At 38.6% G+C, this 27,300-nt stretch overlaps 1 protein-coding gene across 2 annotated transcripts; it reads left to right on the top strand.

The window, feature by feature from the left end:
• Positions 1-721: 721 nt before the first annotated feature.
• robo4 (roundabout, axon guidance receptor, homolog 4 (Drosophila)) lies at positions 722-26,774 on the top strand. Of its 2 annotated transcripts, none has more exons than XM_088321425.1 (19): positions 722-810; positions 3,451-3,774; positions 6,405-6,562; positions 6,793-6,913; positions 7,011-7,149; positions 9,134-9,261; positions 11,065-11,177; positions 11,254-11,485; positions 12,399-12,520; positions 13,564-13,735; positions 13,800-13,997; positions 16,032-16,074; positions 16,161-16,273; positions 16,558-16,875; positions 17,356-17,457; positions 18,443-18,578; positions 19,952-20,179; positions 22,174-22,463; positions 23,486-26,774. In XM_088321425.1, the coding sequence occupies exons 1-19, from the start codon at positions 759-761 to the stop codon at positions 23,665-23,667; spliced, it is 3,171 nt and encodes a 1,056-aa protein (XP_088177551.1). In that variant the 5' UTR covers positions 722-758; the 3' UTR covers positions 23,668-26,774. The 2 variants fall into 2 exon arrangements, with proteins under 2 accessions (XP_088177551.1, XP_088177550.1); XM_088321424.1 differs by having other exon boundaries at positions 22,171-22,463.
• Positions 26,775-27,300: the final 526 nt, after the last annotated feature.

Genomic DNA, 27,300 nt, shown 5'->3' with positions numbered 1-27,300 from the left:
GGACATACAAACTCCGCACAGGAAGTCTGGAGCTGGATTTGAACCCACGACAGGTTCCCATGACATGAACTGTGCCGCACAAGCGCTAACCACTGCGCCGCCGTGCTGCCCAAATATCATATATAAACATTTAATATAAATAAATAGGGTTGGGTAGGGTTACTTTAACTTGATTGCTTTCAATCACTTTTGGATTACTCCAATACCAAATATGCTAATAAAAGACAAAAGAAACTAAATATGAATGAAATTGCTAAATTTTGTGCAGGCTTGCTTGGGGAGTAACGGAACACATGGAACGGCAAAAATGATGTTGGCAAGCTGTTTGGATTTATTTTCATTTTGTTTCTGTCGCATTTTTTGTTAGTTTTGCCGGAGATCAAATAGAACAAAGCCAGGAGAGAAAGCTTACCACGTGTTGTAAGTCATAATTTTATTCATATTCAGTTTCTTTTGTCTTTTATTAGCATATTTGGTATTGGTTGGAGTAATCCAAAAGTAATTGAAAGTAATCAAGTTAAAGTAACTCTGTATATATACATATATATGTATATATATTACATTTTATTATACATTTTTTATCATACATTTTATTATATTATATTTTTCCTAGAACTGTAACGGTTCCAAATTATAACAAATATTTCTGTGGCTAGCTTTTATTTTGAAATGCGCCTTTCCAGGGCTTTGGCTTTGTACTTCAGAGTTCCAGATACGAACAACCATTAGTTACTACAACATGCACACAGGTTGCAAGGATGTCTGCAAGTCATATTTTGCTCTTTGTGTCTACTGCACTTATTGTGCCACGTAAGTTACTTATATATTCTATGCTTTTTTTTCTTTGTAACGTATATCACCAACAATTCTTACTTGCTAAGATAAAAAATGTACATTAGTGTCACGAACTGAGGCAAAATGTTTAGCATACCTACCCTGTGATGTGTGTCCATGAATTTTGTTTAACCTGTATTTATTAAGGTTGATTTTTTTTTTACCTTTTACTGTGAAAATATGGTTAGGCAGGTTATTGTTTTGTTATTTGAGCCATTAAAACCTTTTACAAATAAAGGAATAATTGAAATCAGTAGCTCATTGTGTAACATAAAATACACTTTTTTTGTACCAATAAAGTGAATTTAGGAATAGGGTAGTTTTTGGTTAAATTTAATCAAATACTTTTAGCTGTCTTTTTATAATGTTCTGTTCAACTGCCACTGTGAATGAACGCATCTTTATTACAATCCTTAATATTTAGTTTTTTTCCAACGTTTTAATGCTTTTGTACATGTTTACCATTTTAAACGTGTTTTACTTGCACTGAAAGGAGAAAGGCTATAATGAAAATAAAGGCCATTCAGTACAGAAATATCTATTCCAAGTTGAAATCAGGTGTAGAGGCTGGATGAACCCCATTATACATTTTATTTATTGAACATCTGGGATTTGTATTCAAAACCGTTTTTTCGGGAGTGTCCAATTTTCTTCAGTGATTCCTTTAGTTCCTTGAGCTTCCTCTCGAATCAGGAAGTCAACCAGTTTCCTTGGATGTGGTCAACCAACTGTGCAGGAAATTCAAACAATGGCTTTTATGTTGCACATCCCTTAAGACATATTTCACAGTAGGAGGGTTAAACTATAAACGTTTCAACTGTGTATTAAGGCTAAGCGGACAAGCTGAAAAATGCACCACAAAATTAGTTATGAGTTTCCGTATAACATATTTTCCGCACTGTAAGGCGCACCGGATTCTAAAGCGCACACCCTAAAAATTGACCTTTGTCATATATATTTCATACATAAAGTGCACCGGACTATAAAGTGCATGGAATTGAGACTATAGTAAGAGCTAGTGTTTGATCTGTGCAGCCCTTTGAGACTCTTTTTGATTATGATTAAGGGCTATGACTTGCCTTTATTCCTTTGGCTCCTTATACAAAAATTGTCAATCAATTGGCGAGAATTACTGATTAAAAATGCAAATTATTGTTTGAAGTGGGAATCAAACCCGGATCCTGCATCGGGGCAGCAGGCCTGGACTTTACCACTAGCCCACCAGAGGTACAAATGACATATGAAAAGGCAATAGTGCATATCTCATGAACATTAACATTAACATCTAAGAACATTATCGGGGACCCCTCTCACCCCCATCATGGACTGTTCACTCTGCTAGCCTCTGGGAAGAAGTACTGCAGTGTGCGGTGCAGGACCACCAGGTTCCGCAGTAGTCTAGTCCCCCTGGCCATTAGACTGTTAAATGGTCAATCTAACATGTAGTTAACCTAAATCTAAACGGCTGCTAATCTGACTTTTTGCACTACTGGCAGTTCTTTATAGCTTGCCACTCCTTGCACATTTGCTCTCTGCACTATTGTACTTACAGCGTTATTGTTACAGTGTTAATGTTACTGTTTACCTGACTTGTTAACCTGACTGCCCATTTTGCACATCTGGTTAGCTACTCCTCTTGCACTATCGGCACTATGGTAAAATACTATACGTAGCCATAATACAATACAACTTTTACTTATATCTGTACATTCAAGGAAACTGTGCGGGTCAGATGTATCGACATTTCGTTCTGTATACACGTGTACTAGAATGACAATAAAGTAGATCTGAATCTGAATCTGAATCTGAATCACACTATCTTTACTCACAGTACCAGAAACACTGATTTGAAAAGTGCATTTTAGGTTAGAAAGTCTCCTAACTTCTCTCAGTTTAATATGTATATGTAAGTAAAAGAGCATGTATAGTATTTTTTTAAAGGCTTCCTGTTTTTGTTTCTGACTTTCGCAAAGGTGAAGACTGTTTAACCTATCCAAATGCACTATGAAGATCAGTAATTCTGTCACTCTAACTTAAAGTAATGTGGTAGTGAGACAAGCTCAAATGCATTTTCAAATGTCAACTATACCACTGGAGGCCATGAGGTAAGATGTCACCACCCTCGTTGTCACGATCTGAGTTTGAATCCTGTTGCATACATTGTAACGTGATTTGTATCTGATAATCAATTATTGTTTAAACAAACCTCATAGAGTAACGTGCACCTATAAACATTTTGCATTTCCAATTTTATCCATCGTACTCTGAGGTATAGAAGGCTAACCGGGTTACAAGGCTCACTTATCAAAATCTGGCCAATTTGGAGTTTTTAGGAGTGTCTTATAGTCTGGAAAATATTGTACTTCAATAGGAAACATTTTTAAACTACTTAAAATAAGAAAATAATATTACACCAGTTAAGTCTGAAACTGTCTAGTCACTGTTTATTGCCATGATCAACGAGTTCTTAGAAAATATGTGGAATAAATATACAATTTAGAGGAGTAAAAATGTCATAAAATGCATCATGAAGCTTCATTAGTCTAATCTTGGTATTTCAGCCTCGTGTTACATGCCATAGTAAGCTACTTACTTAGAGTATTGTATATTTTCCAGTCGGATTTTGTGCTGAAGATGTGGCACCCCGCATCGTGCACCACCCTTCTGATGTGGTGGTCAAACTGGGAAAGCCGGCTACATTCTCCTGCCGAGCGGAGGGAAGCCCAAAGCCGAGTATTGAATGGCTTCGTGACGGCCAGCCACTGCAGATAACAAAGGGGGACGGGCAGGTGCAGCCCATGATTTTGTCAGACGATAGGCTCTTCTTCCTGAGCGTGGGTGCTGGTGGACGTGGCCATTTGCATGAGGGGACCTATACATGTGTGGCCACTAACAGTGCCGGAACAGCATTTAGCCACAATGCATCCTTGCACATTGCAGGTAAGACTTTTGCTATTGTTACTATATTAATATTCTTTGAATTTATATATTGTTTTTCTTATTTTACAATTTTTTATCATTATCATCATATTATATTAAGAAGAACAGAGGCCCCTCTACTTAAGGGTTTCATTCGTTCCTGGATCGAGTAAAATTTATTGTTACTCGAACAAATTTTACCCATAAGAAATAACTAAAAATCAATTAATCCGTTCTCGGGTTCCCAAAATCATCCAAGTTAGGCCTGAATAGCTATAAAACATCTTCCCAATCACTAAAAACACACTCAAATAGTAATTGAACATAAATATACAGTAATAAGATTAATAAAATGATATTAACGAAATAAAATGCAAGTTTATTATGAGAACTTACCATGGAGGAAGTCGGCGGTTGCTCACGTTATGAGTCTTCTCTGAAGGGTACGAGGCGGCATACAGGGATGAGGTGGAGTCACTTTCAACGTGGTGTTGAACGTGGTGTTCGGAAAACCACCTCATACTGAACACCACAAAAACAAAAGAACTGATTCTGGATTTCAGAAGGAATGGCAGGAATCCAGAACCACTCATCATAAAAGGAGACTGTGTAAAGAGAGTCCACTCCTTCAAATTTCTGGGTGTGCACATCTCCGACGCCCTCTTCTGGTCTGCAAACACCAGAGCGGTGGTAGGGAAGGCCCAGCAGCGACTGCACTTCCTGAGAGTGCTCAGGAAAAATAATCCAAACAGCAGCTGCAGGTGTCATTTTACAAAGCCACAGTGGAGAGTATTCTAACATACTGCATTACGGTGTGGTATGCTGGGTGCACAGCAGCAGACAGGAAAAAGCTCCAGAGGGTCATCAAAACAGCCCAGAAAATCGTCGGTTGCTCTCTGCCCAGTCTGGAGGACATTGCCTGCTCTCGCTACCTCAGCAGAGCAGAAAACATCAAGGACTTTTCTCACCCCGGCCACCACCTCTTCGACCTGCTGCCTTCCAGCAAGCGCTACAGGTCACACAGAGCAAAAACAAACAGACTCAGAGACAGTTTCTTCCCCACAGCCATTACCACCCTAAACAGACACCGCACAAAAAACTGAAAACTCTTGCAAAAAACTACCTCACACAAATGTAAAATGGTACTTACGCCTATGTTCTTACACATGCTGACTGCACTATGTTTGTTCACTGCTCAAAACAAACACAGCACAAAAAAACTGAAAACTCTTGCCAACACTACCTCATACGAATATAATGGTACTCATGTCTATGTTCTTGCAGATGTCGACTCCACTATGTTTACTGCTCACCTTGCACAATGTCTGACCATTTCTTTTTTCTGCACTATGATGACTATGTTTGCACCAATGCATATGCTGACTATTTTTTTGCACTATGATGACTTTTGCACCAAATGCAATATTGCACAACCCTTACGATACCAACGGTATCACGATAACAACTGTATGTAACATCCCACATGCCGACATTTCTTGTGTAAATACCATGTAAATTATAACTATAGCCTTATTCCCCTTGTTTTATAACCTTATCTTCTCTGTTTCTTTATCTTCTGGCTCATACCTCACTGTGAATGTGTAAATCTGGAGTGTCATGCCCAATTTCGTTGTCACAATATGTTAACCCATTTTGTAACATGACAATAAAGGTATATTCTATTCTATTCTATTCTGTTCTATTCTATTCTATTCTATTAAATCTGCCTGGTTTCTCTGTATAATACAACCAAAAGTGGCTTTACTTGGTAGTCACCACCAGCACTAGCACACAATGCTAAAGTTAGCCAATCTTTCATGGACGTGTGGCTCAGCAGCTTCTTCTTTAAGTTCAACAGCGGTTAGCGCCATAATTTTGGTGGAATACTGCCCTCTGGCCCAACAGCTGTTGAATGTCCTGTGTGGCGTCCCCTCTCCCCAAAAAAGGCCCATCTCTTGCAAATTTAACACTTGCTGCAGGATATATTCTTAAAAAATAAGTGAAGTGATGCACCGGGTAAACTCTTCTGTGACTTTGGTATCTGCACTCACTGCTTCTCTTTGCTGTACCACAGAATGTATATCAGTCCACTTCGAGCACGCACATAGTGTTGGGATTTTTTTGTTTTATTTTGTGGCACAGCACAAAGAAACCAACACCAACCACGAATAAACAAAAGCAAACAACGAAATATTTGATTAAAAAAAAGCTCTGGTTACAATAAAATGATATAATACATAAACATGAACCCAAAAGGAGTAGGCTAAAGATTGAGTTTACAAGTTTCTATCCACATTCAATTTATCTCCCTTCATGGAAGACATATTTAAAATCAAAACAAGAATACAGGATCTTACCCCACAAAAGGGAAACTAGAAAACAAACCTACAATTGTACCCCTAATGACTCTTATAACATAAACCCCCCAAAATACCTGATTTATTAATCTTCTTAATCATATTTATCTAAAATACATATTGAAAATCAAATGAGAATACAGGTATTACAATCTGCCAGTGGAAAAGTGTCTTGGTTACCTTGTAATACATGATTAATCAGTAAAATTATGGGGTTAATAAACTGTAAACATATTCTTGAACCCTATCATTCTATGACGGTGGATAATTTTGAACGTTCTTTGTGTTTTCCAGCACTGCAAGATGACTTTGTTGTGCAGCCCAGTGACGTGGAAGCGGCAGAGGGGGAGATGGCCGTTTTAATGTGTACGCCCCCACTGGGACATCCAGAACCAAATATTTACTGGAGAAAGGATGGCCGACCGATTAACTACACTGACTTCCACTACACTGTGAGATACTTGTCGATTCCCGAAATTCAAGTATATTTCTTTTGTGCGTCGATTCCTCACGAAAAATTTTAATTGTAATAATGGAAGTTGTGATTAATAGTACAATATAATTTGACCACTGTAAAACTACTAGTACTACTGTATGGCTGGAAATATTGCTGAGTATGTATGATTTAGTTCACCTTTAACTGGTGTATTAGGTAATAGCAGTTTTTGTGTGTGCCATACAGGAAGTGAATGGAAAGCTTCTCATCGCCCCTGCAGAGAAAGAACACTCCGGCGCTTATGTTTGTGTGGCCAGTAACACAGTAGGAATCCGTGAGAGCAGGGCAGCTCGACTCACTGTGCTCGGTATATTTTCAATGTCGCAAAATTTGAACTGATACTAATATTTGAATTTGTGATGATTTTTCACAGTTAAATTATATTTTTTTCTGTTTGACTCCAGCAAAACCAGTCTTGGTGGTGAAACCTGAAAACGTCTCGGTAGGAGTGGGCGAGTCTGCACAGTTTTACTGTCAGGCAAAAGGTGAACCTCCACCCGCCGTGGTCTGGAGCAGAGAGCAGGGGCAGCTGCCCAATGGCAGGTAGTCACAAAGTGAAATTTCAATACGATGCATTTTTATTCAGAAAACTAACTATTAAAAACAAAAAAGGATATAACTGGGAAGTGATGCTGAATTAATTCCTGGCAATTTGAGAGGGACCACATTTCGTTTTATTGTGATCTAGTGCATTTCATTGCCTTTTTGCCAATAATAATGAGCCCCGGGCAAGTTAGCGATAAGGAAAAGTGGAAAACAGTGACAGAAATGATTGAGTCGAAGAAGGAAATGGTTGCGAAAAGTTTAAATGTGTACGAGTGTCTGTCATCAAAGCACTGCTTAAAGGTATAAAGGTATAGAAATTGGTTTTAAATTGTTTTAATTTGATCTTAATTAACGATTTATCAATCTTTATTATCTACACCAGGGGTCTCAAAATTGCAGCCCAGGGACCAATTGCGGCTTAAAACGAAAGTTTAAGGGCACAGTGTGTATTATTAAGTGTGTCCTGGTGGTAAAAACAAAACAATATTTGGACAAAGAAATAAGTTGTGGTTTGGTCACTTTGAGTCTCCGTAGTTTGTCTTCTGCCTTTTAGAACTCGTTTTTGGTTGCATGACACAATACAGCGACATCTAGTGGTAAAAAAAATCAGTCATTTTCATGGAAGTGGAGCCTACACAAATGATGGATTCTATAATACTGAATGATTGACTTTTTAAAATATTCGATCTTATTTTGTGTAGCAATTTTAAAAAAAAGAAGATATCTGAGAACTGTGGGATTCTTTTATCAAAGCTTTTTTGTGTGGAAAATCCAATTTGGCTCAACCAGATTATAGCTCTGGCAGCCTCCAAGTTAATTCATTTTGAGGCCCCTGATCTACACATTTAGATAATTATCATCATTGGTACACGTTTTATTAATATTTTGGGTACATATTTATTTTAGTTAATGGCTATTTTAAAGCAGATTTAGGGAGGCTTTTATGCGAGTACTGTATTTTCCGCACTATAAGGCGCACCGGGTTATAGGGCGCACCCCCAAAAAATGGTTTTTGGTCCTATATTTTCCATCCATAAGGCGCACCGGGTTATAGGGTGCTACAATGGGAACGTCGACAAAACAGTCAGATAGTTCAGTCAAACTTATTACCCCCTTAACATTCCGAAAGCTTGCAAAGAAGCAAATACGTGTCGTAGACACGTGCGGGTGCGGTGTCCGTACGATGTCACCAAACAAACATTTCTTAGTTTCCATTTTATTTTTTGCTGGCAACTGTGTGGACAGCAAAGTAAGAATTTTATTGTGCAGGGAAACGGGGTTCTTTACTGTGCATATGAAAATAAACACTTTGAATTGAATTTAGTTTAAAAATAGACTCATCACAGAAACATCAAGATCGTTCTAAAACAAGATACCGGGAAAATATAAATCCACATAGCTCACCTAAGTTCTCTTGCAGCCTTCTCGTTCATTAATGATACGTAACCATGGTCTTCTTACAACCGTGAGTGTAGTAAATCCAGGAGAGTAAAATATTTACAAATACAGAATAGTAAAACATGTTTTCTCTATGCCGTAGTGCAACCCAACCTGTGATTCACATTCATCTTTTTCAGCCAATTGCAGGCTTTGTTTCGCCCCTTTAGCCTATGCGAGCCTGTAAATGATTAAAAAGGATCCGCCCCCTTTACCTCCGAATAACTTTAGCCAATAGTGACTGATTCAAATGATGATTGACACATTGGTTAGGAAATGAAACGCCGGTAAATAAATCCCAGCATACACCGCGGACGACTTCGCCTTCGGAGCAAAATCTAGTCGGCAGCTGCTTGCTTTAGTTGCAAGACTTTGCAACTTAATATTGATCCATATATAAGGCGCACTGTATTATAAGGCGCATGGTCAGCTTTTGAAAAAAAAAAAAGCTTTTAGGTGCGCCTTATAGTGCGGAAAATACGGTATATACTATACCTTGTATAAGAGTCCACCAATAAAACGAAAAAGTCCAATGTGCTTACAGATATCTAACAAACCCAGACCAGAGTCTTCAGATCCATTACGTGACGAATGAAGATGCTGGCAAGTATACCTGCACTGCAACCAATGAAGTTGGTATCGTCACTGCAACAGCACAGCTATTAGTTAAAGGTAAAGTGACATTATATGTGGAACAACCGCACAACGTACCCTTAATTGAGCTTTATGCAAACACATAGTCGGGAGCGATGCTAGGAATGCTGGTATCTATCGGTTCCAAGTAAAGACAGGGTAGTATTAATCAATTACAATCCGATACCGATACGTTTTGCTTGGAAATGTCATGATAATTGAATGAGTGAAACTCTCCCTTCATGAGTTGGTTTATAATTACGATAAACACGGCACAAGGATTTTAGGAGAGTTAAACCATAAAAAGCAGCAATGTATCGGACATACAATTAAAACAATGTCAACATGCTGGGTCATTGTGATTTTTTAAATTTATTGGTTTAATAAGTCTATTTAACCTTATTTTTAATAAATAACCTGGTAATAACAGAAAAACAACATAGTAATAATACAAGTTATTTTATAAATTCGAATACATAATTTCCAGTTACGCTATTCAAGTATTGATAATTATTTTTAAAGCAATGAATTAAAAGAATAGAATAAGATTCTATTCATGAACGAAACCACTTTATTTAATCATCTTCAATCATCTTTTTATTGATTTATAACACAGATGAGCAAAAATTGGCAGTTTTTTTTAACCAGCTATCTGCCTACATTTCTAGCTCTGTCGCTAGCTATCTTCTTGTCCTTTTTAGCAAGCTATCTACCTCACTTTTTGTATTTTTTTCCATAATAATCTGCTTAACATTTCATCTTTTTTCATAGATACCAAGCTAAACTTTGACCTCCTTTCTAGCTAGCTAGCTAGCTAGCTTTTTTTGTTTTTGATTTCAATCTGGCTATTTAGTTGGCTTTTCACTCTTTTAGCTAGCTATCTAGCTCCCTTTTAGTTTTTAACCTGTTTACATTTCTAGCTAACTACCAAGCTACCTTTTTAGCTATTTAGCAAACCATCTAGCTAAGTTACTTAGTGATTTAGTGACTTTTCTGCTTTAAAATGGAAAATGACATTTCTAATGTAGAATTTCTCACACGTTATACTTTTCATTTTAATCAGGGTTCGTACAGGTTATTTAAACCCTTTGGAATGCCAGAACTTTACTGTTGTGTTTTCTAGGAAAGAAAAGTCCTTGAATTTTGGGTGAAGTGCTGGTAAATGCTGCTGGGGAGCTGCTGGAAGCCGCTTTGACATGTATGCTTAAAAATGACGCAGACACTGCTCTTTGTGTGCTTTTGTGTGAATTTCCCTTAGGGGATGAATAAAGTATCTATCTATCTATCTTTGCCATTGTATTTCTTCCCTCGTTATTAACAGCAGCTGGCATTAGTTTGAATGACATTCCCCCTATGAAGTGTCATCGCCTTCTATAGGACAGGTGAGTGCACACCGAAACAGGACACTGAAATGTGTATTAGTTCAAAGATTACGTATCAGTTTGTGGACATCTATTACGGGCTATGCAAAAAATTGAAGTAGTGTATTGTAATAACAAGAACTTCCTGCAACTAAAAATTTGTGTTATTGTCATTTATACTAAGCACCTATATGGGGAGAGATTTGTCTCAAAAAACAATTTTTTTTACAATTTACTCAAGATCTAAAAATCGTACGTCTTAAAAAATGTACACAAGATTCAAAACCGCATATGTAATTCGCAGGTACATGTATGGCTTTGCAAAATGCACGATTGTCACTGGAATTTTTTTCATTTCATGGTACTGGAAAAACTGGGGGAAAAAAAACGTCTTTGAAAGTCTTTAAGTGCTTGGCCATGAAAAAGGTGTACAAACACTGTTTAATTTTACTATAGTAGTAATTCTAGTTTTTCCCCCTAGCGGTCATCTCCGAACCGAAAGCTCTCCACATCGAAATGTCGTCCCTACGACTGAACCTGGAAAATGTCACCATCATAGCTCCAGACTCCGACATATGTCTAGTACAATGGACGGTATGCAAACACTGATATCAAATATGTAGAGAATATTTTGCATTAACAGTTGTTTCCATTGATTGTTATTTTTCAGCTGCAATCGGCTCCCCTTCAGCCTCATTACCTGGTTGGCTTTGAGGTCCTATATCATTCTGTCTTACCCATCAACTCCAACTGGGACACAAAAAAAGTGACGTTGCCAAACTTTAAGACACAAGTCGGCCCTTTAAAGAGAGGTTACCAATACGAGTTTAAAGTTCGTACCTACAGTGGCAATTTGTATGGTCGGGAGAGTAACACACGCCTACTCAAAGTTCCAGAGACGTGTGAGTAATACTCCCATAATTACGATATTTATTCCTCTTTTACTTAAAAATAAACTCAATGTATCGATGTGCGCTATAAATGAGATTTTACTGAATACCTGGGGTCTTCAACTTGTTTTAAGCCGAGAGCTACTCTTTGTTACTCACGAGCACAAAGGGAACCCACTTTGAAATACAAACTTAGGTAGGTGGCTTGTTAAATAGTGAAAAAAGGTAGCTCGATAGCTAGCTAAAAGAATAAAACAACAACTAAATAGACAGGAAGCTAAAAACCAACCTAGATAGGTAGCAAGAAAGAAGGTCAAACTTTAGCTTGATAAGTAGCAAACAAGTAAATCGTAAGTTAGATAGCATGCAAAAAAAAGAAAAAACAGAGCTAGATAGCTTGATAAATAGCTAAAAAGCGAGGAGTATAGCTAGCTACAAAGCTCACAAAGTAGCCAGCTGGCAAGCTAAAAAAAAACTGCAATTTTTTGCTCAATCGCTTTATAAATCCCTTTAACTATTTATGTCCCTTAAACTTTTTGAACAAAAAAACACTGTACACTACAATACATACACATATGCCCAAAGAGAGTAGGTTGAAGCCGAAGCTTTGAAGTGCCAACCCCTATTCCATTTTTGTCCTTACAGGGGAAAAAAAGGTGATAATGAGATAAAATCTACTGCCTTTTTGTTTGTCGTATATGCCACTGGTGGTACACTGGTTAAAATATGGTGCTCTTACCACCGTTACCCAGGTTCGATTTCTGCTGCATCCAGCTGCAAAGTTTGAGCTAAGAAAAAGTGAAACAAAATTTTCCACCGATTTCTGATAAAAGAAATTAGAAGTGCGCATTAAACTTAAGTGCACCTTATACATGAATGAATGTTGTATGTTGTACTTTTGTGATTAATACAATTGTGGATTCAGTTCCCAGTGCAGCCCCACTAGCTGTTTCGATAACAGTTAACCAGGATCACAATAACTCCATCCACTTGAGCTGGGAGCCCCCTCCATCCCAAACTCACAATGGGATCATTCAAGCTTACCAGGTCATTTACTTTCGTATATTCTCTTTATGTACACACTTCATACATACAACCAATTAAAAATGATCCTGCCCTATGTAGGAATAAATATTTACATAAAAACTTGCAAATATATGCCATATAAATAAACACCGATCAGTTTAAAAATTAGAAGACAGTCAAAATAAGAAGAGAACACATCAATGGATTAAGTTTTCAGATAACGTTAACCTATGCAAAAACGGCACTACTGAATGAAGACCGTCTCGGTTATTTATATTTTCATCATCTTTTCGATTTTGGGAATATTAACATTATGAATCCCATTAGTTAACTGGTGGCATGTGATATTTGCCTTAACTACTTACATACCTAGTATGCAATCATGGATGTACTTACGTACTTTAAGGTGAAATCACTTTTGTTTGTATAGCCCCTAATCACAAAATTTCTCAAAGGAATACACAGGCCACAATTACACCATCCCCTGATCTGAAACCTGCTTGAGGGCAAGGAAAAACTCAAAAACCTCAGCATGAGTAAAATAAAAATTCTTGAAAAGGTGCCGCACATGAGGTAATCCCTTTTCCAGGATGACCAAGCTGAAATAGATGTTGCATTGGTTAACCATACACAAAACGTAGTCAACATTATCAAAAAAATAAATAAATAAATAAAAGAAAATACATGCAACATTAACAGTTTTTAGCCTTTTTCTTGAAAATAAATGATTGTAATGCGATCTTTGCATGAAGTCAATGTAAAGAATTCCCACCAGTTCTAAGCACCCCTGAGACTTTTCTTTCCATTTCATAGTCTAGGTTACAAAAGTAGATCCAATAATAGTCAAAACAACAAACAACAGTGTGCAATAATAGTCAAAATAAGGGACTGTTATCCTATGAAATCTCCTCTGCAGGTGTCTAATATTAAAAACAGGATAAACCTATAAATCATGTAATACCTAAATATATTAAATAAATGCAATTTGTTTGTTTGGGTTTGTCTGAGAAAATCCGAAGGTGGTGGCTTAAGTTTACAGAATCGCAAACTCTTTGTTGATTCAGGTGTGGTGCGTCGATTCGGATGAGCAGCACTCGCAAAATTGGACTGTTGCTAGCACGCAAAACTGTCTTGATATTTTTGCCCTGCAACCAAAGAAACACTACTGGATAACAATTGCAGCAGTCAATGGGGCCGGAGTAGGCGTGCCAAGTAATCCGCATGGATTCCTTATAAGTAAGCTAAGCAGCATTATTGAAAACATATTTTCATACTTATTCATGATTTTTTTCCCCTGCAGACCCTCAAATGAGATTTCCTCCTGAGCCAGAAAGCCAAAGACCGACTAAACCTCGTTTGCTTGGCCTTCTTCGGGACCCCGTATTGATCGGCAGCATTGGCGCCATTTTGTGGTTCATTATGATGCTCGCTGCTTTATGCTTTTTAAAACGGCACCGAAAAATGTCTCACCTAACTCCAGGAAGTGAAGGCTCCAATGGTGTGTATTCAACAAACAATTCCAATAATCAGCCTAATTATGTTCTTGTTTTATATAGAGATCCAACATATCATTACAATCTTTTAAAATGAGAAAAAAGGGCAAATTGAAGCTTCCGAGGCACCCACACCTTGTAACATTGCATCATTGATTGACAGAGTTGATTCAAACTGTCACGACCAAAACGGAATCAGGACCCAATTGCGAAATGTTAACCACAAGTTTCATTGATAGAAAGAGGAAGGGCATCGCCCGCGATCCGGTGCTCGCTGGAAGCGGGAAGCAAGCCGCTCACACAATCGGATCTTGATCTGAATACGAAAGTGGTTCTTCCGTAGCGGGGGATGGCAGGGTCAGGGATGGAAGAACAGGTCGATAGTCGGGACAGGAGAGCAAAACGTGGTCGGGATAAAAAAACGGGTCGTAAGCCGGGACGTGAGAGAAGACGTGGTCGGGATCAAAAACAGGTCGTAGCCGGAGACAAACGGGGAGATCAGGAAGGGTGGAAAAACGGGTGCAAGAACAGGACAGGCATGTGTCACGGTCAAAATGCTTGCCTTGTAACAACTGAGGTTCGCTGACCGACTGACAACCGGAGAGTGACAGGACTGGGTTTAAAAAGGGACAGGGAACCAATCAGGTAGCCCGCAGCGGCTGGCGCCAAATGAGCGGGCACAGGTGAAGCTAGTAACAGTGTTGAACATCCTATTGAAATATAGGAATCCGTTTCAGTTACTACTCACGTAACTTAACTCAGTTTCCCCCCAGGCACCAAAAAGTAGCACGTTACTATGAAAGTAACCATCTATTTACAATTTACTGTGTATACTCGCATAGAATAGAATAGAATTTACTTTTTATTGTCATTCTTTGTAACCATTCACACAGAACGAAATGTCGATACACCTGACCCTTACAGTTAAACTGTAGCGAGCCGACGCAGCCGCAGCCAAACAGGGCGCCGCCATTTTAGATCCAACTGCTGTGTTGGGAGTCATTAGGTGACCAAACCCCCCTAATCCTAACCCTTAATGCAAGCAGAGAGGCAATGAGTACCAATGTTGTAAGTCTTAGGTATGACTCGGCCGAGGCTTGAACCAGCGACCTCCCAGTCTCGGTGCGGGCGCCCTACCATCTAGACTACCGAGCTGAAGCTAACTCCCTAAAACTAGTGGAGAAAAGTCATAAAAGAAATAGAAGAAAACTTGTACACCCACCTGTGGAAATGGAGAAGCCTTCATATTTCTTGATTTGTGCAATCCGAACACTAATGAGACCCTACGTAGCCATTTTGTCTCTCAAAGATCTAGTCCTCCATTTGTTGGTACTGTCCAAGACATTTCCTTTTTTTCCTTTGGAATGATGGAGTGCCAAAATTCAGCACTCTTTTACAGTAATTTCTATGCTCACTTTCTCCATTGATTTTGTTTTTCCCTTTATAAGCCACGCCGCCCTCCTCACGTGCTGCCTCCCATTCGCTACTGGTGACACAAAGTCAAATATGCGCACATAGGCTGCCCCCCTAATTTTAGTATTTTATAGTTGTAAATACAGCTTGGATGCAAGGATATACGGTAGGGAGAATATCTCCATGAGGAGAAATTCAGCGTTCTCCGTACTTTGTGCGCAGTCATAACTTGTAGATGAACAAACATGCCCGTGGACCAAAGCTCTTATATGACAACGTGAGTAATGAAGGAGTATTCATCCATCAGAGAACATTGTAATTAATAGTCCGCATTAAAAAGGTAGGAGAACCATGCAATCACACACACCATTTAGTAATGACAGTAGGGGAACCAAATTCTTATTGAAAACATATAAGAGTACTCGTTACTGAAAAATGTAATTGCGTCCCAAGAATGAGTTCCTTTGTGACACTACCATCTTTCCAAATGAGAAAAATGGAAAGTGAAGCTTCATATAGGACCCACAGCTTGTTACATTGCATGATTGATTGACAGTGTTGATTTGAATGATTGTAAAAAACACAAAAGGAACTTATTAATGGATGTTAATGTGTTTTTTTTCTAGAATTTCCAAGACGCGCTAATGAAGATATCTTTATGAATCGCAGGTGATATGGAGCGATATCTGATATGTCCATTTTTTGAATGTCCAGAATCTCCAATCTCTCTTGAAATGTGATATCTTCTTTTTCAGGATCCTGAGTCTGGATCCTCCATGGATCTCTGGGAGTTGGAAACCTTCTTTTAACAAGAAGTACCAAGACTTGTGGGTTCAAGGTCACAAACCTTCTATTGTGAAAAACGCAAGTGAGTATTGAAGTGATGCATTTTTCTTCAAATTTTTTTGAAATTGATATTTTCAGCATGTCAACTCAAGGAAGTAGGTTTGGTAGGTACAAAGCGCAGGTCAAGTTTTCTCTCTATCCATTGATGTATTTTCTACTTCTTTTGGTGTCTAATAAATTTTAAAAACATTCCTTTAGCATGTGGAGAAGTCCACCTTTGTTGTCGCTAGAAAACACCTTCCTCTGTCTTTTGGGCCCTGCCACAGACCGCAGACTAAACAGGTTTTCGTCTCCATTCATCCTCAGACTTCCGAGTACCTACTAGGAATGACCCAGTTTGCATGGACTCAGCGGTTCCAATTGTGACGGACTGCAATGTTTATGGCACTTTTTACGTTGACCTGATGGGAAACGGGCTCAGGACGTTCAACAGTCCCAAGCGTCACCGAAAAATGCAGAATATTCTGCCACAAGAGCAAGAATTTGAGACAATTCAGATCTTCACCCAGCCCACGAGCTCCCCCCATGCTAGCCGAGAACTGTTAGCATTGAAACAGTCCAGAAAGCCTCAGCCCAGAATGGGAGTCTTCAGAGAGTCGTGGGAGAAGAAACACACCAAGCAAGGTGTGTCATGTAGTTTTAATATTGCAAAACTACTTTTCATGTATTCATGGTTCCTTTTAAATGTATCTTATTCATACTTGTATAACGCGCATACTTTGTGACCCAAAATAAAACTCAAAAGTTTGGGTTCACGTTATACACGAGATTTCCCCATATTATCGCAAAACATTGGTTGTGACAGGACTCGAACCTGGGTCATGGCGGTGAGAGCGCCTAATTCTAACCACTGGACCTGTAGTGATTTATATGATACAGGAAAAGACATGTATCTCATTATCACTCTATCTTGAGTCTCGGTACCAAAGAGAAATGTTAATTTCATTGTGCATTTCTCATGTTAAAATCACAAATGATTCTTCACTCATAATGGTTAGAATCAGATAGAAGTGCTGGAATAAAAGGCAGTCGGGCTGCATGTCTAGGATAACCACTTACTGTCTTTGCATAAACTACCGATAAAGGTTTTGTTTTCATTTGCAGGGGTACATGCAGCGAACAGTGTCCCTATAGGATACAATAGGGACCAGCCTGATCTGTCCTTTGTCCAACACAGGCTCAGTCATGGGCTGTCAGCTCAGCTTGGTGAGCTTCAAACATTCACTTTTTCATTACTTAGCACACAACTTACAATTGTCTTACATCCATCCATCCATCCATTTTCTGCACTGCTTATCCTCACTAGGGTGGCAGGGGGTGCTGGAGCCCATCCCAACTGTCTTTGGGCAGTGGGCAGGAGATACCCTGAACCGGTTGCCAGACAGTCGCAGGGCACAATTGACTTAAATTACAGTTTAAAAGATTAAGCTCACCCAGACAATGTTGTTTTCCATGAAAAAGTCACACTTAGCTCAAATTAATCTCTTCCTTTTGTTGGCCAGTCTCAGATAAGGCTTTGTCTTTGCCTCTCCGCATCTCGGAGTTGCCACTTCACTGTAGATGCTGACACTGGTGCTTTGCGGCTACTATTTACCAAACTGCTAGTTTAGCACATGTAAGGCATGTATTTCTCAAACTAGAGACTCTAATGTGCTTGTCCTTTTGGTTAGTTATGCACTTGGGCCTGCTTTTTTCCGTTCTACTCTGTACTGTTTCTGAAGGGAGTAGTACACACCGTTGTAGGAGATCCTTAGTTCTTTGGAAACTTCTCGCAGGAAATGGCTTCAATTCTTTGAACAAGTAAAGTCTTCTTCCGGCCAGTCTGAAAGTTTAATAACACCCACAAATGTGTTTTTCCAGATGCATGGCTAGCTCAGAGGAAGATCAGTCTTATAGCTTTTCCAACCAGCTGTTTTCAGCTGTTATTAAATCCTTGCACAGTTTTCTAATCATACTTTAGCTTTTTAACGCAGTTAGCAAACATAGTGTACTAATAAAACACTGGAATGCTGGTTGCTGAAAATGGGCCTCTATTTGCATATGTATAGATTGCATTAAAAATGTTCTTGGTTTTTTTAAAAAAACAAGGACATTTTTAAGAGTCCCAAACTTTAAGTGAATGTTGCCCTACCTTCTGTTCATTTTTTTTTTACTCTTTTTCCTTGTTTATGTGTACACTCTGTGCATCCAGATTATAATCCGTTTGAAGACTGTCCTCGGCTGCTGCATAATTCTGCGTCACTGCATTTAACGGATGTGCAACCACCACAGCAAACTTTCCACTTGGACGAACCCAGAGACTCCAACAGTTTGACCTCAGATGAAGGGTAAAACATTGAATTTATTTCCATCTTCAGAATGCCATTTTTCCTATAATGTTTTTTTGTGGAATACCAAAGATTTGACAAGACCTGAGAACTTTGTTGCTTTGAATTGTGGTGACGTAGCCCTTAACCGTTTTTGTTGTGATAATTTCTTTAACCTTCTTTAAAGATCTCTGAAAAAAGTTTGGTATACACTCAAAACAAGGAGAGAGGACATCAATAGATTTTGAACTTGCAAGGACAACAGAGAGAGCAGATATCTCAGAGAAGAGATTCCAACCTATTCTAAAGGTCCTCCCCTGAGCTCTTTCTTTTTCTCAAATCTCCCAGGTCCCAAGCGCATTATCGTCTTTAGGGCTGTAGTAATCAAAGAACAGCAACACGATTGGCTGATAGTGACAGTGATGTAAACAGTTAATGATAGTCGGAATGTCACAGTTGCCATGGCGCCCAATTGGCCCCGCCCGTGTTGCGCCAGCTGCGGCTCGTTGACAGATTGGCTTAACTTCTATTTAAGCTCAGTGCTCTCACTCACCTTTTGTCAGTCCGTCAACGAACCTCTGCACCCGCAAGACGTGGGTTTAGACTCTGTCTGGTTTCCTGCTTGTGTTTCCTGTCCGGTATTGTTCCCGTCTATTTTGTCTGTTTAATATCAATCTCCATTTTCGTTCCCGTAGAGTTTGTCCGGTTTAATTTTCGATATCCGGTTTTCGCCTGTCCTGTCCAGTTTTGACCCCATCTGTCCGATATATGCTCGTGCAATTGGTATCGATCTTGTCGGCCTCTGGTTTCCTGTCATTCCACGCCAGACTGCTCGACGTATCACTGGCGTTTTGGTTAACGTGCATGACTGCCTCATTTCCCGTAAAATATTTTAGCTTAGCTTGTGTGAGAAACGTCACGCATTTGGGTTCTCCTCCTGTTCCGGTTCTTGACGCAGAACACCGAACAGTGCACAATAATAATGAAAATAACAACTGCCATTCTTTGAAGTCTTCTTTGCAAGTGTCCAATACTTGAAAAAAAATTATAAACTTATCAACAATAGTAAATTATATAAAACTGATGACTTTTTTCACGTTTCTCTATGTTGCTAGAAATATGGGTTAAATTCGTATGCTTCTGTAAGGAAGCCACATAGTATCGCGTGTGTAGAACACAGAAACAGATTATATGATTATATTTTGTACATTGAAGTTTTATCAGTTCCTTTTGTCAAATTTTGTGGAATTACAACTACGGTTTAAAATTGTTTATGGATTTTAGCTGTATGCAGGTTTATTACGTGGCATTCTCCATTATTGAAATTTTCTTCCCTTCCAGCATGGTTTCTCCCAGCTCTAAAAAAATCTCTGTGTTTTTCTCATTGTTTTCAGATCCAGTCGCTCCACAAAGCTAACAATAGACCTGGGCTCGCTCCAGTCAGTGTGTGATACTCCAGGCAACCATTTACAACCAATGTCCACCACCGCTAACGTTAACTTCTATAGCCCCCTGTCAGCCATGTTGTCTAGCAGGGCTCTTGATGAAGAACAGAATAATACACTGACCACAGAAAATGCCACTCGCTATCTAGAATTGACTTCCAAACTTCAGGAATCCAGGTACACATACTATTATGTCAGAAAGTTACGTTTTTTTTTTTGTTTTGGTTAAAATTATAAACACAATACAGCCATTCATTGATTTATTCATTTATTTCATTAACCACCTTAAATAAGCACAAACTGCGAAAATAATAAATTCCCTATGGTATAGAAAATGTATATCATTATTTGATTATTATTATTATTTTCTCACAATGTTGCTGCTAGTTATCGTTTTATTGTTTTTTTCTGCTGCACTTATAACTTTCGCGTTACAACAGAACGTAAATTAATTTCGGAAATGGTTTGGGAATAAGTACATTTTTGTTTAGTGAACAGACCGAGTGCTAGAGCAGTGTGGGGAGAACAAAAAAGATATAATCATCATTGGATTTAGAACTTCCATGGTGAACAAGGGAGCAAGACCAGTCCCAGACAAGAAATTCCAATCTTTTCAAAAGGTCACCACCTTAGCCATTTTTTTTTAATAAAATCTCCTAAGTTACAAAAGCAGATCTGCTTTAAAGGGTGAGGAATTAAAGAACAGCAACGTGATTGGCCGATTTTGACAATGATGTCAACAAAACAACAATAGCCAAAACAACAAAAAACATTGTGCAATGAATAATATTAACGAACTAGTATCCTAAGCAATCTCCTTTATCAAAAACATAATAAACGTACTGTATCAAGTCTACAAACACTACCTTGTAAATATTCCCTATGTAACCTAATATATATATATTTTTTAAGTCTTCAATTAAATGTTTATCATGATAGGTTAAACAGTATTTCCATTCCTTCATCTTTGTGTCATTAACGTTGCGGTTTACAATGCATATGTAAATTAGAAAAAGCTTATTTCATTAAAATAATTTCTGTCTCTTCCATTCTGTACCATTCGTTTCTGGCACTGTGAGTAAAAATAACGCTATAGGGATAAAACCTAATGCCTTTTTGAATGTTAACTGTACCACTAGAGGTTTAGTGATAAAGTGTCGGCGCCTTCACTGCCACAACCTGGGTTGGAATCCCTTTACATACAATGTTTTGCGATTTTAGTCAGCGTCTCTAACGGATGCATCAGTTATTGTACAAATATCGTAGTATACCGTAAAACAGGGGTTTCCAACATTTTTGAAGCTGCAAGCAAATTTTTGTCACTAAGTAGTTCAAGCAGAACTGAGTTTGATATGCATTTCTAAAATAACAACTTATCATGTTATTACAATGTTATCACTTTTTCAGCACCAGGTTAATTATTGGAAGTACGGTTAAATCAACCATTAAAATCGTTTTACTAAAAAATCATAACAACTTAGCAATGTTTAGCTGTTTTCAATCAGCTATCTTTCAAAAGCACCCTGATACCCGGGGGCACCATTTTGGAGACCGCCAATCAAGACGGAATCACGGGATACTCCCTGTTAAACATTCTCCTGAAGTAAATTTTGGTTACAAATTAAATAAAAAAGGCCCTGATGAGAATTTAACTCACAACCTCCAGTTCCATAGACCAGTGCTCTAAGCCCTGAGCTACAAAGCCCGCCATTTGTATCAAAAACCTTTTAAAATTGAAATTAACATAATTTCACTAAACCAAACAAATACCAAAATAATATGACAAGAACGAGCAAACCAACCACAGGAATATTAGCATAGCATTAATATCTCTTTCTTGTTATCAGGTTAGAATGTAGAAGTGGGGTAAATAGGCTCAGTAAATCACTAAAGCAAACATTTTACTAGAAAAGCACTGGTGAGCTTTTTCCAGAACCTCAGGTGTCCTGGTGTACACCCCTGCCGTAAACTGTGTAGTTACGGACACCTAAAAATATTGTATGCATTACCAATCTTATCTACTGTATTCTGCGGTATATAAGGTGCACGGATTTTTAAGGTTTTGGTTAATTATGGGTCTTTAGGTGCAACTTATAGTCCATAAAATATGGTACTTTAATTAAACCTCATATTCCAATTTCTATAACCAAGTCCTCATTCTCTGTCAGCAGAGACCTTTCCTGTTTGACCACGGGGCAAAACCTTGCCCGGGAATTCCCCGACACTTCCGGCGAGGCACGAGCTATCGGCCTACAGCGTTCTTGCCTTCGGAGTTCCCCTTCGTCCTGTTACAGTGACTGGGACGGTTCCCTGTGGAACACCTGGAGCTCCATTACCAATGAGAATTTTGCAAGTGCCCGAGCAAGCCTCATCAGCTCAGTGGACAGCTGCTATACAAATGCTAGTAGCAACTTTGCACGATTTCTCACAGAGGAGTCTGTTTCTGGAGCTTCTTTGTCAGGTGAGTGCAAAAAAATAATGGTTGCGAAAGGGCTTCAGTTGATTTCAATGTGTTTTATTTGTAGTTGAATATGCTTTAACTAGCTTCAAGCTTGTTCAAAATAATAGCAGTGCAATGTGACTAACCAGAATATCTCAGGTTTTAGCTGCTCTCTCTCTCTCTCTCTCAATTTCCATCTTTATCTCTTTATCTCTATTTCCATCTCTCTCTCTCTCTCTCTCTCTCAATTTCCATCACTCTCTCTCTCTCTCGATTTCCATCCCTTTCTCTCTCTTTCTTAATTTATCTATATCTGTCTATATATCCATCTCCTTCTATTTATGTCTATTTTCTATGTAATCTTTTCTCAATTTAATGTTTTATCTTGGTTTATTTTCCTCAAACCCCAAATATTTTGTTCTGGTTAAAATACAGGGCTGGAATTTCATTCATTGGTTGAGAAAAGGTTGGGAACCACTCACTTATTGATCAGCTAGCAAAAATGCTACCATTTATACGTTTTACACACAATTGTGCAAGTTGCCTAAAATGTCAGTCATTACCTCAGGGTTCGTGTCAAGCTGGGCAGCTCTCTTGCAGACTTTTCTTTTTAATTATTCAGGCTTCCGCAATTGTTCTTAGTTTATCTTTCTTTGTGGAGGATCCATGCGGTGGATTCTGTCCCCCTTTTGTGCAAAGCAGCTCTCGTCGACGCACTTGGCTCGGCGCGGGGGACAGAATTTATCTCCCAAGCGCATACTCCGCAAAGAAAAATAAAAGGAGAATAGTTACGAACAAGAACGTTTTAAAAAGATCAGCAAGTGAGGAACCCTCTTCCTCTTAACAAAAAGTCCTCAGGTACAAAATATGAAAATCCGGGTTTGCTTCGGGCTCGGTCCCTATAATCAAGTTAATTCATCTGGCTCGGGCTGATTCGGACTTCAATACCCGCGGGCCAGGTCGGGCTGTATTTTTTAGGCCCGACACTACCTCTATCCATTACTCTCACAACTTCCATTAATGCATGTCAATGTTCTCTTCAGACTTTTCTCCACCGGCCTCACCTCTGAGCAGCCTGTATCCATCGTTTTGCAGCGAGGGCGACACTCTCCAAGAGATGGAGCCTGTTCCTGCATGGGACTGGAGCAGGAACTGGATGGAGGAAATGGAGGCTCAGTACAGAGCACACTATTATGGAAAAAACACAAAACCCTTTAACGCTTAGTTTGGTCAAAACTGCTGGACAACATTTTGTCCACAAAGATCTGACACATGTAAACCATTATATTTAAGGTTACAAGAATATTCAGGGTTAATGTACAACCATCCTCAGGTCATTTACATATCATAATGTCCTCCCTTCCCCAACACCTAATTCACACCACATCCAGAACAGATGCCTTACACTGTCCGTATGGACGCCGCAACAAAAAACAAGTATTGTTGTGGCCTTATCAATGCACACTGCCTCCATAATGAATGCAATCTGTTCCAGTTCCACTGATAACAAGTTGATTCTGTTTTTAATATCGGGCACCTGCAAAGGAGATTCCACGGGATGCCAATTCCTTATATTGACTATTATTCCGCACTGTTATTCATTGTTTTACTATCACGTTATTATCAGGTTGGTGTTCTTTGATTACCACACCCTTCCGGGGTGATCTGCTTTATGTTACCTACACAATTTTAAATTGTAAGAGGGCTCAGGTGACGGCCTGTGAACAAGGATGGAAAAAACTTATCTGAAGACTTCTCTCCCTGTCCTCCCTGTTAAAATCCGTCACGTCTTTTCTTTCCATTTTGAATGTCTACTAAAGTTTGAACATGAAATGTTTGACCATTCAACACCGGTCTGCGATACACCTGATGCTTCCGGCCGCTCTGTCCTTCGCTAGGTCAGTGGTTTTGCCGCCGTGCCTGGAGGAAATTAATAGATCCGACAAAGCTTGCTAAGCCACACCCACCATTGTTGTCGTATCCATGTATCACATGCGGAGCAAATAGGGTGGCTGAAACTACAGCGAGCTCTTTAGTGGCTATTCCTGGTAGCATTGCCATTTCTTCCTTATTATGCACTTATCTCAAAAGACAGTAGAACAGGGCCTTAATTATTATATGTAGAGTTATATCCATGGCATCAAGGTGTCCAAAGACACTGACCTTGTAAGGGTGTATTCAAAATGTTGGCAGTCTATGAGGAAGTCAGAAGCCCCGTACCAACTACACAGAAATATATTCAGATTTATCAGAGATAATGGCATACAGCGGATATAATAATATACAAGTTTTCCTTTAATTACAAAACACCACCTTCGCTTGTATCTGTTTTTTGTCATTTGCTAACGAGGGCGCAGTGACAATACTCAGTGCAATACAATACTTTTTAGGTTCCTATCGATCCTATGCGAATTTAGTTGATAGTGAAGCCGCTAGCATGACATGCTTGTCTGTGTTAAGAAAGGGGCCGGGCTGTTGTCTGCCTCGCATTCTGATTGGCTGAAAACAAACACTGTCAGATCTAATAATTATGTCGACTCTCTCTAAATGAAGCTCATGTTATGGAAAATGAATGCTATCTTCTTTACCTACGAGTACTCAACTCATTAGCTACACCGCTTATCCTCAGTAGGGTCGCGGGGGTGCTGGAGCCCATCCCAGCAATCATCGGGCAGTGGGCAGGGCACTCCCTGAACTGGTTGCCAGCCAATCGCAGGGCACACGGGGACAACAACAAACAACTCACTCGCTCATTCACACCTAGGGACAATTTGGACCGGCCAATTCACCTGAAATGCATGTTTTTTTTGGGAATGTGGGAGGAAACCGGAGTACCCACGGGGAAACCCACGCAAGCACGGGGAGAACATACAAACTCCGCACAGGAAGTCTGGAGCTGGAATTTGAACCCACGTAGGAGGTTCCCAAGACATGAACTGTGCCGCACATGCCCTAACCACTGCGCCGCCGTGCTGCCCTATCTACGAGTAATTACAAATAATTCACGTACAGGATATAAATGTGTACTGTATATATATATATATATATATATATATATATATATATATATATATATATATATATATATATATATATATATATAAGATAATGTATTATTTACATCAATATAGTTTTTTGTTGTTGTCTTTTTTCTCTTTCAATACACTTTTCTTACCACTAGAAGGCACTAAAAATACACAATGTCCCTTTAAGAATAGCAAAACATTCTAGCAGGGGGAAATACATGTAAATAGTGAAAAACTCACCCTACGAGAATACATTAAAAAAGCGCTCACAAATGCTTCTACATGTAATTTTCTATTTATAGGATGTCTAATAGTTTTATTTTTTAGTCTGATAATTCTTATACGTTAAAAATTAAATCTTGGAATCATAACATAAAAAAAGATTTTGTTTGGATGTGGAGTAAATTGGAAATCACTATTTGTTATATTTACTCGTTAGGGAGGAGAGGAGTAAAACATTTTTGTTAAATGTCCACTTTAATTGTTGCCATTTTTTGTACATATTTTTATAAATATGAAAGGGTTGCTTCTAGATATTTGGTGTTTCTTTAAACAACTATTACCTCTCTTAAAGGGACAGTGCGTATTATTTGACAACTAAATGTCTCTTTATGGTGCAGGTCAACCGAAAACAAGTGCTATAAAGTAAAAAAAAAATGCAAATTACGAATTCTCAGAGTGACCAAAACGCACCACAGTATTCTTTATTTTATTTGCCCATTCTTTTTTAATTGGGGTACCTGTAGAAGCAAGATGGCGGGCAAATATATCAGCTCCATTTAAGTGAGCCTCATTATATGTCAAATAAATGCTATTTTCTCAACCTATAAGAAATTTAATTCATGATCGTTCATGTATGCTTTCTTATTACTTTTTCAAGTTTTTACCCGTAAGAGGCAAAACACACTGTCCCTTTAAGGTAACACCGGGAATCCAGAATGTATTTTTAAAGATGTGTTATCGAGTTCAAAATCCAATATTGAAGTTATAGTATATATAATATAATAATATGAAGTTGTTTTAGTAGTTTCCTGTTTTGGAAATGGAAAATATATGCTTTAAGTTATTGCATTTCACTTTTAATTAAACTGAGATCATATATAATTGAATATTTTGACATTTATTTGATTTAACAAATATTTTTAGATTTCTTTTTTTATATATAAATATTTGTCATTTTATATATTGTGATGCAAAGTAAAATCTGAAAGAAATAAGTGTGTCCTGAGTCAAGTGGATAAACCAGGGGTGGGCAAACAATGGCCCACGAGACACACATGGCTTTTAAAGCCCTCCTGTTTGGCGAAAATGGTGAAAGTATAATGACAATTTTATAATAGTAAAAAAGTGTTAAGTCAAGTCAAGTTGTGTTTATTTGTATAGCCCTTAATCACAAGAGTCTCAAAGGGCTGCACAGACCACAGATTACTGCAAACCACAGACTATTTTGACACCATCACCTGATCTAAAACCTACATGAAGGGAAATAATACACAGATATTGTCAACATAAAATATAGGTTATTCATATGCTATAGAATAGAAGTGTGTTTTAAGCTTAGATTTCAACATTTCCACTGAGGTTGCAGATCGAATCTCAGGGGGAAGAGCATTCCACAGCACCGGGGTCTGAATAGAGAACGCTCTCGAACCTGCGGATCTCTTCTTGGCTCTTTGGATCACTAGTAGACCATCATTTTCAGAGCGAAGGCTCCGGACCGGAACATAGGGGGAAATTAAATCTGAAAGATATGAGGGAGCAAGTATTACAGTGGTACCTCTGCTTAAAAATTTAGTTTGTTCCGGGAGTAGCTTCGTAACCTGAAAACTGCG

This window comes from Urocampus carinirostris, chromosome 17, assembly GCF_059441175.1.
Source record: "Urocampus carinirostris isolate Australia breed hairy pipefish chromosome 17, RoL_Ucar_1.0, whole genome shotgun sequence".
NCBI classification, from domain to species: Eukaryota; Metazoa; Chordata; class Actinopteri; order Syngnathiformes; family Syngnathidae; genus Urocampus; species Urocampus carinirostris.
Note: the sequence above shows the minus strand (reverse complement) of the source record. Positions and strands in the feature narration are given on the sequence as shown.

Coding starts and splice junctions, on each gene's coding strand:
- robo4 (XM_088321424.1), top strand. CDS start 759: ATGTCTGCAAGTCATATTTTGCTCTTTGTGTCTACTGCACTTATTGTG. Junction 13,736..13,799: donor TCCGCATGGATTCCTTATAA/GTAAGCTAAGCA, acceptor TTTCCCCTGCAG/ACCCTCAAATGAGATTTCCT. Junction 16,075..16,160: donor GATATCTTTATGAATCGCAG/GTGATATGGAGC, acceptor CTTCTTTTTCAG/GATCCTGAGTCTGGATCCTC.